Source organism: Gobio gobio, assembly GCF_949357685.1.
Source record: "Gobio gobio genome assembly, chromosome: 25".
Classification (NCBI taxonomy): Eukaryota; Metazoa; Chordata; class Actinopteri; order Cypriniformes; family Gobionidae; genus Gobio; species Gobio gobio.
The window spans coordinates 23,053,123-23,066,423 of NC_137121.1; the positions used below are offsets into that span (position 1 = coordinate 23,053,123).

At 39.2% G+C, this 13,301-nt stretch overlaps 1 protein-coding gene across 2 annotated transcripts in view; it reads right to left on the reverse strand.

The window, feature by feature from the left end:
- dapk2b (death-associated protein kinase 2b) overlaps nt 1-13,227 on the reverse strand; it is a 51,327-nt gene extending 38,100 nt beyond the window's left edge. Inside the window, exons 1-2 of one of the 2 annotated variants that reach the window (XM_079810042.1) lie at nt 13,068-13,227; nt 11,769-11,961 (exon numbers count right to left, since the gene is read on the reverse strand). In XM_079810042.1, coding sequence (XP_079666168.1) covers nt 11,769-11,845 — 77 coding nt within the window. In that variant the 5' untranslated portion in view covers nt 11,846-11,961; nt 13,068-13,227. The remainder of the gene's footprint in view (nt 1-11,768; nt 11,962-13,067) is intronic. The other variant, XM_079810043.1, reaches the window with a different exon arrangement.
- Nucleotides 13,228-13,301: the final 74 nt, after the last annotated feature.

Consider the following 13,301-nt stretch of genomic DNA (forward strand, 5'->3'; position numbering starts at 1 on the left):
TGTTTCTGTTCATGTCAAATTATATAGTCTCCTTTCATGACTTACTGCAATATGAATCAAACATGTCTTGGCTATTATGTTATCAAGTGTGCGGCATGAATACTTATAGTATTAGTCACTGCAGTGTTCACTCTATGACTCATAAAGATACTTTCACTCTGACATGGCAGAAAAGTTTGAGATGATTCTCCATTAATATAATAAATAAATTAATGGGGGCCTGAAACAACAGATTTATGGGTGGAGACAATATTGACATTAGTGGGTGCCTCTTGTCACCTGGTTGTCCTCATGACGACAGCCCTGTATATAGAGCATATGACTCACAGATAAATACGCAGCCAGTAAAAATACAACCCATAATCTCAAAAAAACTCAAAAAACCTCACAAACCAAAAGCTGTGCTCATAGTCTGTTGCTACGGGGATGATTTGCATGATGTCTTAAAAAAAGATACATATATTTATAAAATGGCCTTTATCATATTGTAGCAGAGACCTGTCAAAATAAACAGGACATTACCAAACAGATCATCTCTGAAATATGCACCAATTCGTCTTTCTTCAATGGCTTTCATCACTTCCTCCTATTGCTTAACCTCAAGACAGTGAAGGGGAAGATGGAATGAGTTTCTTTCTCGTAAAACAAGTCTGGCTAAATTAATTTACAATAGTTAAATGCTGTTCATGCTGTTCATCCAGCATCATCCGTCCACTGAGCTCAGTAGCACATGTCAGATGTATAAACCGAATGCTTTAACCAAATATAGATTTGCTTATGAAAGAGGCAGATTTGCCAAAGCCCGCTGACTCAAAAGAGCAGTTAAGCAATGTAACAGGATCACTATGTATATGCGTTACTCTTCCTCTATCTTACCTGTCGACTAACAAACTAGCTGGAACTGGTATCTGTGCCACTACTACATAATATACTGACTGGATTACATGAATCCAAATCTTATAGACGTTTAGACACTATGTATAATTTGATCCAAAAGATGAAAGTGAGGCTGTGTGAAATATTAGTACAATCTTGTAAATGGCCTCCATTCATGAAACACAAACATTTTCTTCCTGTGTAAATCACTCATAAAACCATTCTTATGTAAATCGTCTCTTGTATATAATGAAGTTCTGCTCATGTTTCATGAATGAGGCCATTATGTGGCTATCGAATGTTAAATATATATGTCCCGATTTCAGAGGATGTAAACTTTTGCAATAGTCAAATTTGTGTAGTTTTGAGTAATTCATTTAAATGAACATTTCTGACATTAGTTATGAGAGCTGCATTACTCAGTACTACATAGTAAACACTACAGTGATTTGTACTATTTTGAAGCTATGAGTGGTTATACAACTATGGTCAAGTGTTTTGCCTCGCTAAAATATATGATAGAATGATAGCAATGATGCAAGGGTTGGAAACTGACAACCGGTTCTTTTTCAGAACTGGTTCCATTGTCTAAAAAAATACCAAGACCAAATGTTTTTTCATGATGATTGACTTCGAAATGTGGACATAACATCTTACTAAAATACTTAGAGAGCAATGCTACTGAATCTACGACCTAGACTTCAATAATCAAATGCAAAGTAGGAAATATCTCAAATAAGAACTAAAGTTTGTTTTCTATTTTATTAGGGATGACCCAAAATGAACATGTTGGTTGATACCGATAACCGATATTTTTTATATTTGAATTATACCGATTATACCGATAATCGGTATAATTCAAGCCTGATTACAAATATAAAAGTCTCACCATAAAATCCATGTCCCAAGCACACAATTATAATGTTCTCATTATAATTTTATGTAGCCTATATGATATGACAGAAGCAATTCAAAACCATCATGGTGAACAGTTCGCATCTGAAGTGCCGCAGCTGAAAGAAATAATCCATTATTATCCCTAAATGTTATTATTTTAAATGATTGATTAATGATTTATTGACTATGATGAACAGATTTAATGTAGGCTTTTATTTACATATAAACATTGATCAGCACTCAAATATGGTAAATGGAAGCTCGACCATACTTGCTTGACGCACGGAAACACACCTCATTTCTTGAGCTTCCGTTTACCATCAGTGTGTCCGAAATCAAATACTGTCTGAGGCCATGTCCACACTAATAAGTTCTTTTTCTCTCCGTTTTGGCCTTCCGTCCACACTGAGACAGCGTTTTAACTCAACGAAAACGTAGCTTTTTGAAAACGCTCTCCAAAGCGGATACATTTGAAAACGCTGTCTTCGCGTCATAGTGTGGACTGTGAAGACAGAGGTATTTGAAAACGATGACGCATATTGTACCAATAGATATGTATGTTTATACCGCTATTGTGCCTGTTACGTGCTATTCACTTTCACAGTTGCTAAAATATGTTACTTTGCACACTTCATATCACAGTCCAGCAAGGATGACAGAACATTTACTTGCATTTGCTGTCCTGTGACAAAACACGAGTGGAGTTGCGTTTTAGACAAACATAATAATGGTTGACCGAGTGCAATCAGAGTTTGGTGAGATATTTTGCTAAATAAAATGATCCTGCCAGAAGAATTGTGTGATAACTTTATGATGTCTGTATCATCTCAGTGAGATTTTATGAGGTTTTACGCATGGGCAGTGAATTTGGCGTTTACTTACATTTCAGTGTGGATAAAAATATTTTGGAAAAGTGTGGACGGAGAGCGGAGCAGAGATTAATGTAGACATAGCCTGAGTAGGTACTACATTAGAATTTGAACTTATTTCACGACCATTAAAAAAGTATGTTCTATATAGTATGAATATGGGTAATATGAATGAAATTTGGACATACTACATCCGCCATGTTGTCATTATCATGTGACCTACCAGCGTCAGTTGCGTCGCTTCACAGATATTCATCAATCCTATAGTAAAGTGTCCAGCGAATGCGCACTTCTGTGAAAGTAGTAGGTCTTCTGGGTACTTCTACTGTTTTTTGAATACTATATAGTAGGGAAGAATTTGATTTCAAACACAGCGCATATTTGAGTGCTAATCAATGTTTATATGTGAATAAAAGCCTAAATTAAATCTGTTCATCATATAAAGTGACCGTGTTTCTTCAGAAGACGTGGATTGAACCACTCCCTTCATATGGATTTGTTTTACAATCGCTTTATGATTGTTTTGAAGTGTCATAGTTTTGGGTGAATAGACTTTCAATGGAGGGACAGAAATATCTCAGATTTCATTAAAAATATCTTAATTTGTATTTCAAAGATGAACAAAAGTCTTATGGGTTTGGAATGACGTGAGGGTGAGTAGATGATGACAGAATTTTAATTCTGGGTGAACTAACTCTTTTAGGCTGTGTCATATTGTTAATATATTGTATGTTCTCAATACAGCCATACCTTATAAGCTAAGGTTTCTCTTTTTAAGCTAAATTTGCTGTAACAAACACGTCCAATGACTCAGACAAATATAGCCAACTTGTACACCGTCATCAGTCCATTACCGAGATTCCTATCATCTCTGAATAAAGCCCCTGTCAGCAACAAGCCCTCCACCTCCAAGGAACAAAATGGCTGTGTGAAAGGGTCTCATTTGTCCCACATCATCAACCTCTGAAGCAGGTGATTCATGCGGTGGTGTGACAGCCAGTCTCTTCCAACCAACCCACACGGAACACGACGGCTGGTGGGAGTTTGTGAGTGTGAACGACTCTTTGCGTTTAAGTGTCTCTTCTGATATACATGTTTGCAACTGCCAATGTGTTACAGATCATCACACACTAGCTCTGTGAAACCACACATGAGCTATTTCCTCTTTCACACGCAAGATACGTGTCTGTGTGCCGGAGTATTTCTACCTCAAACGCAGCTGACCCTCCATGACATGTCTGTGGGGATGGAGGTATCATTTCGAAACCAGAAAACCAAAACATTGCAAAGAGAACTAACAATTTGTAGGCTTTTAGTATCTAGAGGACCTGATTGATATGAACAAACATTGCTAACAAGCTAACAACCTTTGGCCTTTGTACGTTTTGCTGTAGTCGTCACTACAAAATGAGGTTTATTGTATCTTCTCTGCTGTAAAAATCACTATTGGCTCATATTTAGGCTATTAAATGTACTCTAAGTACAGGTAGTAAACCTAACACAGTAACACTAAAGCTCTGAGCTGCTGTCATGTGTCTAGGGCCTACATAGGCAACTGCCTTCTAATACAGTAACGGTCACAGAATCAGATAAGTGACTGATTTGAAACACTCTACATAAGCAGCAGAGGAGATCTCTGTTCAAAGATAGCATGTTGCTAAGCAAACGACACAATACTCTAATAAACATAAAATACATAGCACAGCACACATACAAATTGGGTAAAATACAGCAAAAATATTCAATACTAAAAATACTCAATGAAACAAATATATTTTTAACATTTCTCCCACTTTGGAGAATGGGAGATGGGCTCTTTTGATTGGCCTATTCACACGATGGACAATAACTATAACTAACAAGCTTGAGCATTTAAAGCATTAGACCACATAAAATGAGGCGTGTGTTTTAATTAACAGAACACTATTGTCTGTTAGTGTGGATGCAAATACGTTCACAAAGTCAGTTTTTGCGATTGACAACCGCATTTTCTTGGTCTCGAAATGTCCCGTTCACACATCAGCTTACAGTAGTGTCTCGAATACTGTCTGTATGAATGTGCAATGGGAGACAAGCCTGTATTCTCCTACCAGTAACCATAGTGAAAGTGACCAAAGTAATATCAAAGATGGCGAATCCAAATGAGCCACAATTGACTTATCGTAAGCCCCTCCCCTCGCACACAGATGAGCCAATGGCAGTTGAGTATCAGTTGCACGTGGACCGGAACTCTGACATCTTTAGGTTTCAGCGCCATAGAGAAACATTGGAAAATCCAAAGCTCTCATCGGTTTGATGGTTGCCATACTCTCATTAAGGTACAATTAAAGTCCATGCTAATGTACAAACCTATAGCCAACTGTTCTCACATCATGTAACAGTGTAGGTCAAAAAAACACAAGCAAATATTAAAATGGTTAAATGTAAATTAATTCCCATCTCCATCCGAATTGCAGAATCACTGACAGCATTCAAACGACAGCTGAAAACTCAACTCTTCCGCAATCACTTAACCTTATCTTAAAAAAAAAAAAACTTTCCTTTTCCTTATTTTCCTTCTATTTTCCTCTACTTCTTCCCTGACCTAGTGTGTGATGCTCTGTGTGATGTCCAAAACGTAGTACTTCAGGCACTTTCTGTGTTTCGCTGCCTCCTCATGATGGATCGCTTCTTGTACTCCTCAGTTGTAAGTCGCTTTGGATAAAAGCATCTGCTAAATGCATAAATGTAAATGTAAATTTAATCTTACCCTGCGGTACACTCTAAAAAAAAAAGGTTCTATATGGCACCAAAAATGGTTCTTGGCTCGTAATCATAGGGAAACCTTTTTTAGTGAATATATATTGGTGCTTCAGTGGTTCTTCAGCGGTTCTTCAGAGATTCTTTGACTAAGGTGCTATATAGCACCTCTGAAGAACCGCTGAAGAACCACTGAAGCACCAAAATTGGTGCTATACTGTATAGCACTAAAAAAGGTTCCCCTATGATTATGAGCCAAGAACCATTTTTTGTGCCATATAGAACCTTTTTTTTTTTAGAGTGTACATGAACAGTGTTGATTCTGGATGTTGTCATCTCCGATCATGACGACCATAACATAGGCTTCACCTGCTTGCATTGTGATCTGTAAACCCCCGTTTCCAAATTAAACTTGTTACCCACCATATTTATTTTAAAATCTTTAATATATCCCTCCATGGCATATTTAAGTCCCTCTTGAATGCTCCTCAATGAGAGATGGTCCTTCAGTGTCCAAAATTGATCAAAAACATCTTGGGACATCAGACATAACATTGCCAGCTGTCATTGTAAGACAGATAGCAACTCTGTTTGTCCGAGTTAGCAACAGTAACTAAGGGAGGCGGGGCTTACCAATAGGTCAATTTCATCCATCAAATCTTCATTAACCGACAGCAGCTTCAATGAACAAACATGCGCTAGCTGGACCGATTGCACTTGCGTCTCACGTCCTTTGCAGCGTCTCGAGCATGAAACGGCATTTGAGTCGCGTATAGAACACAAAACTGACAAGAGAACAGTCAAATAGAACCTTCAGATGGTGCACAGTTCATACACTATATTGCCAAAAAGTTATTGGACGCCTGCCTTTACATGCACATGAACTTTAATGACATCCCATTCTTAATCCGTAGGGTTTAATATGGAGTTGACCCAGCCTTTGCCGCTATAACAGCTTCAACACTTATGGGAAGTCTTTCCACAGGTTTAGGAGTGTGTTTATGGGAATTTTTGACTATTCTTCTAGAAGCGCATTTGTGAGGTCAGGCACCGATGTTGGATGAGAAGGCCTGGCTCGCAGTCTCCGCTCTAATTCATTCCAAAGGTGTTCTATTGGGTTGAGGTCAGGACTCTGTGCAGGACAGTCAAGTTCCTCCATACCAAACTCACTCATCCATGTCTTTATGGAGCTTGCTTTGTGCACTGGTGCGCAGTCATGTTGGAACAGGAAGGGGCCATCCCCAAACTGTTCCCACAAAGTTGGGAGCATGAAATTGTCCAAAATGTCTTGGTATGCTGAAGCATTAATAGTTCCTTCCACTGGAACTAAGGGGCCAAGCCCAAACCATGAAAAACAACCCTACACCATAATCCTCCCTCCACCAAACTTTACACTTGGCACAATGCAGTCAGGCAAGAAAATGTCACCTATGGACTTATTGCACGGTACCACGCTTGAATTCACTGAGCTCCTGAGAGCGACAAATTCTTTCACAAATGTTTGTAGAAGTGTCTGCATGCCTAGGTGCTTGATTTTATACACCTGTGGCCATGGAAGTGAGTGGAACACCTGAATTCAATGATTTAGAGGGGTGTCCCAATACTTGTGGCAATATATCTCCCTCGCTGTAAGTTACCAACAGCAAAAAACACACAAAACTCCTTAGCAGAGTGGCTCTCTTGCAATGTATGACGTGAAGGACAACTAGTTGTCTAGTCCGGTTCCGTTTACAGCGCAAATTTTCAGAGAATGTGGTTGTGAGTCCGAGTGTGAGTTTGCTTATGAACGTGGTCATCCCTCCCGTAAATAACCGTACTGTGTGTGAACGTAACCATATTACGGGTTCGAAATACAGGACTGACCACCATATTCGGCTGCTGTGTGAACTTGTCGTAATAGTTATCTTTATAGTTATCATTCTTGATGTCTTTAGGCTAGTAAAGAACTACCCAGAACACTATATCAACCACACAGCAACACTCTAAAAAACCCAGAACACCTTAGTAATCAAATAGCAACACCCTAGCATCATCCACCATTGTGGTGGCTACTTTTGTACAGTATAAGTATGGGCACTTACATTTTCTTTAGAAAACCCAATAAACAGTGCAGCATCTTTAAGATTCAATATTTTACCCAATATGTATTTTTAAGCTTATTTTTAGAGTATTATGTTGTTAGATAAGCAACATGCAAACTGTTGATATCAAATGTGAGTTCTTCAGAAAAAGTAGCCTAAACATCTAATTGCATTAAAGGGTTGATAACACAAAACTGGCCCTTCATTAATATAAAGTAACTCCCTCCCTGTAAACCTGCAGTCCCGTTCTCAGTTACAGTCCTGCAAGTGAGGTCAGGTATCTCATCTAATCCAGGGTGTGTCATAGAAACTGTGCCATTGAGCGGGACACAAAGCTATCCAGACAGATGGCTGAGCTGTTACATATTGCAAACAATAACCAACATCTGTCCTTCTCCTCGTAGCACCTCAACTTGGAGGCCTCTGTGACAAAAGGGAACAACCTGTCTGACTTACGGGAGGACGCCTTTCCAAGCTTCCCTGAGAACAGTTTTATGGCCGTTCTTGCACATATTCAAGAGAAACCAATGACAGACAAGTGCCAAAGGGTGATTTCCACCTGCAACCTATAGCCAGGGGCGAGAAACGGCAGTCACCTGGGTGTGACACTACACCTTTCCTGAATGTTCACGCCGTTTAGCACTTCCTGTCTGGATGGATTTGCAACTTCCTTCTGCTGAAATGGTAGGAATGCAGTTTTTATAGCAGGTTTTTTGCATTAATGAGTGTTAGGCTTGCCTGTTGGGGCAGCTTTTAAGGGGAGTGTGCTTTGTAAGAGAGAACAAAACATGACTCAAGAATGAGAACTGGTGCCAAGGGAAAGGAGGGTGGGGGGCCTGCAGGTTTTTGCTCAGTGGACTGTAGATCCTTCCTATATTTTCCAATTAATATGTCGTTTTTAAGATTATATTATGAAGAATAGTTCTCCAGAAACACATAAATGTGCCGATAAATGTCTTAGTGTTTTGTTTGTGCATACATTGAGTCAATGGGATCAAAACAAAACCACACAAAAAAAACCATTGACTTTCATTGTATAAACAAAAAACAGTTACAATGAAATCAAAATATTTATTAAAAATGATTTATCCTTGCACATCATTATTGTTTTAAAATTCATGTGCCCTCATAATCTTTCATCAAAATAACTTCCCCCCCTTTTGCAACCACATCTCTTCTCTTGTCTGATGACGAGTTTACTGGCATGACAACCTGTCACACACAAGAGATCGACCAATAGCAAACCACGACCATCCAGTCAATTCCCTATAGACTTGCCCTACATTTATTTGTTCGAGAAGCGAACAATAGGGTAGAAAAGACTATCGCAACTTCTGTTTCATTCCGACTTTAAGGTTATTGACAATATATCTTGGGAACGCTTTACATTAAGGTTCCCTTTGTAAAGGGTTTATAAAGGTGTTTGTTAATGACTAATAACTCATTTACAAATGCATTGTAAATAGTTAAAAAGCAGTTATAACTGCATAAATAAAAAGGGTGACTTTAAGGCAATGCCTGCCAAATAGTGAGCCATGTTATAAATACTTAATAAATGTATTTATTCACACTTATTTAACTAAAGTGAACAGGTTCACAGGTTTCCACTTTACATTAAGGTTCACTTTCACAGGTTATAAATGTTTGTAACTCATTAATAAATGGTTCGCAAGAACCTTACATTATGGTTCACAATGAACTAATATTGGAATTAAAATATTCATTATTAGTATATCATCAAGTTATCGTTGTGCTCTTGTGTTTTGTTTTTTCAAAATAAAGTTTGATCATTTCATCTTGATAAACAAGAAATCATGTTTCATACACTTCTATGGATAGGCATCATGAGCTTTTTGTGGAATATCATAAGACAGAAACCGCTGGTAAGGTACATTTTAAGAAAAGTGGCAGTCATGAGATATTAATGAGAAAACCACCAATACAACACTTCAGTCTCACTATGATAGTCTATTTTAGCTGCATCATGATATAAATCAGGAATCTGGTATTGTGGTAAGTGTGACTAAATACATTTATTAAGCATTTATAACATTTGAGTTAAAATGGCTCACTATTTGGCAGGCATGCTAGCCTGACGTTGTCATACTCAATTCTAGTCAGAATATGAGTCTGATACTGCTCCGTTGGGCTGTGGTTATGGGGCGTGTTTCAACCAAACCAGGAAAGACCTCAATTGGATAGACCGACAACTAGGGATGTGACGGTGAGGAAATTTTCCCACCGGTTAATTGATGTGTGACAACACCGGTAATACCGGTATCACCGGCGGAGGCTTTTAAATCACTAATTCTATCTAACCAAAAGTAACATGCACACGACCGTTCTGAACTGAAAACGCGCCAGTGCGCGCACACCGTGAATGACAGCTTGTCTGTAAATGCGTGCTCTGTGAGGCCATGGGCGCGTCTCAATCATTTCCCTAGTTCAGAATCAGTAGTCAGGGCACTGATCAAGCATTGATCAGTCTATGATTGAGATGCACGCCATGAATGCACCTGTTAGTTCGCCCGTAAAGCCTCGTTTATACTCGACGCGCCCGCACGAGCGCGAGGGTGCGCGCGGCAAAAATAAATGCGCGCAGTCAGCGTAGCGCGGAGGATCGCACTGCGGAGCCACGCGAAAGTAAACAATGCGCGCTCTGTGCGGCCGTGCACATTTTACTTTCGGTTTTTAATTAGCGCCAATTCGGCTGCGGGTTGCTTCAATTGTGGGTTCATTAGCCTATTATTTTTAATGAAAAACACAACAACAAAACAAATGACAAACTCCCTTAAATAGGCGCTTTTACGTTTCGCTTTGAAACCAAATCTTCCGCGATCATCTCAGTCAGCTCCTCACTCTTAAATCTGATGAATGACTCCTGCCGCCTCCGAGACTCACGGTCGGATCCTGCTTTATTAAGCAGATACGTTCAGTTTTTATTTGTATTGTCTGTTCTCTAACTGAACTAAATTATTTTATTACTATAAAAAAAAAATCAAAAAGACGGTGGGCGGTGCCACGGTGGGCAAGTGATGTAACCGGTGTTGAGTCTGGACACCGGTAACACCGGCAACACCGACTATCGTAGCAAGCCTACCGACAACCAATCAGAGCAACGGAGCGACGCATAACGTTAGTCAAATGTCAACAGAGCTCAACTGCACACAGTGTTGCCAAGTCCGCGGTTTTCATTGAAGCGACCTCAATTATGTGATATTTAGACCCAGGAACGCAAATTTTAGCAGGCAACCCTGCCAAAAAAACACACATTTTACCCCCCAAACGCCATATTTTCTGGAGATGCCCCCCAGAAAGCTAAAGGGTTTGTTTCGGGCTAGTTTTGAGTAGCAATTGGGCGGGTTTTGTTGTGAAAACTTGGCAACCCTGTCTGCACGCACGCTGGAAGAAGTAGAAGATGAGTGTAAACGATCTTTGCCGGTGTTGTAAAAAGAATTTAAGGATACACGGAGAACTTACCAACACGATCATCATTTCTGAGAGAAATAGTAAAGGTGAATGCATATACGAACAAGTTCTCCGTTTAGGATTAGAACAAATTCAACCCAAGCGCTCTTTGGTGACGTGGATGATTACGTTACTGTTTATCATCTGTCCATCATCGTTTAAAGCCCGGGTCCGAACAGCTCTGGTTCAGGCATAGTTGCTCCGTAACGGATCAAGTCCAGACCGAACTTCCCGACGTCAAATGTTGTGGGCGGGGCTAAGTTCGGCTGGCATCCAGGCAACAGGTATTGCGTTAAAGTCACTCTTTTTATTCATGCAGTTATAACTGCTTATTAACGATTTACAATGCATTTGTAAATGAGTTATTAGTCATTAACAAAAACCTTTATAAACCCTTTACAAAGGGCACCTTAATGTAAAGTGTTACCAAAATATTTTTTTGTCCTCGCATTTGAAGGCAATAGGGTCCAAGACAACATTGGACCCCATTGACTTTCACTGAAAAACATTCTTCAAAATGTGTTCTGTGTTCCACAGAAGAAAAAAGTCCAACAATTTGAAACAACATGAGGGTGAGAAAATGATGATTCATTTTTGGGTGAACTATCCCTTTTTAATAACATTTATGATATAATACTTTGGATGCCGTTTGTGACTCTCCAGTGCCATGACAAGTGGCTTGTCAGGTTTTCTTTTCCCAAATTCTGGCTCTCCAGATTTTAACCTGTCCTGTAATTACCTAAAAGGGAGCGTTCACATTGCTCACCGGCTAGTCAACAACAAATCAAATCTGGAAGCAATTATAAGACATCCTCAGGCAACCAATCATATCACTTACCTTCCAAGTTCTTCACCAATATCATAGAAATCCTCCACTTTTTGTTGCTTGAACACAGCCATTCCTAATGTCCTCATTGATGATGATGTCTGTGTCTCGGTAAACAAGGGACAGCAGGCCAAATCTGTCTTATGGGTGTCCCTCGAGAGGCACACGAGTTCAGAGAAGTTCTGTTGATATTTAGGGTGCAACTCTGAAAGTCAAAGACACTCACATAAGCACATGTTCCAGCATGCTGCATTGCATTCCTTCACTTGCAAGAAAGTAAGAGAATGTATAGCACTTTCCATGTTAGGACATATAATGCAATGTGATCATTTAACAAAACCCTTGGCATTTCAAGTTTAGCCTACAGGAGCGTGAAATGTCAACGTTGACGTACATTTTGAGTCATTAAAAGTGATCAAATGACTTTCTTTAGAGGAAAATGAGGGTTCAGTGTCATGAGAATTATCAGGTGAAATTGAGACTGCTGTTTTTGCCAGGGACAAAAATGCCAAACACACTGAGCAACATTAGTGTTCTGACAGACTGACTGCCCTTACGGTTTTATTGTTATAGAGGTAAAGAATATAAGTATATTGATAATATCATGTTATTGTCCTCACATTTTGCTACTGTTTGTTATACTCTAAAACTAAGAGCTGCATACCCAGCTACGGTTAATGTACTAAGAAGGTTTTTTTTTTTTTTTTTTTTAATTACCAGCTTTATGAACGTTTTAAAAACACACTTTGGTTCCATTTGATCATTTTGCAAACATTATGTAAATGTTACTTTCGAACGTGAACGTTCTAGTAATAAAAAAACGTTCCATGAACGATGTGTAAATAACATTTCTGCTAATGTTTTGAGAAAATCGAACGTTCTATTAATGTTACTGGAAGAACGCTTGTTCCTAACTTTGGCAGAACATTAGAGAAGTTCTGAGAACGTTCACTGTTAACCATGAGAAACATTCACACAATAATATGAAGACTTCAGGTGCAAAAGCCTCTAAGTTCGTCGGACGTTTTTCTTTAAAATTAGCATTTTTGTCAGGCTCCAATGTAGGTTCCTACCGAAGTCCCGGTACTACTGAATGGGCGGAAGATGGGATGGTTTTGAATTCAAAGTATTTGATGAATGTATAACTATGTGCGGAGAGCATTCACTCAGTATCATTATCTCATTTTTGACAGAGGTGGCTTTTGCATTGGAAGTCTTCATATCTCCTCCTATTTCATTGTTCACAAGTTTACTACAAGAAGGGTTTACTTTATTTGATGTTGTAAATTAGAAAATAATGGGATGTCTTACCTTTTTTAAGAAATAACTCTAATGTTACTGTATTCCGCGGACATGTGCAGCATAATCCCGGGTTCGAGCTCGTGTCTTGCGCGAGTCGCGCTGTACTGGAGACTGGATGAGCGCACGCGCTTATGTTGTCAATCTCGAGCTCGCTCACGCGCCACCTGTTGAGCACAGCGGTGATGTCAGACTGGCAAATCTTTTTAGTGAATCAGATGAACCGGTTCAAACCATAGACCGAAA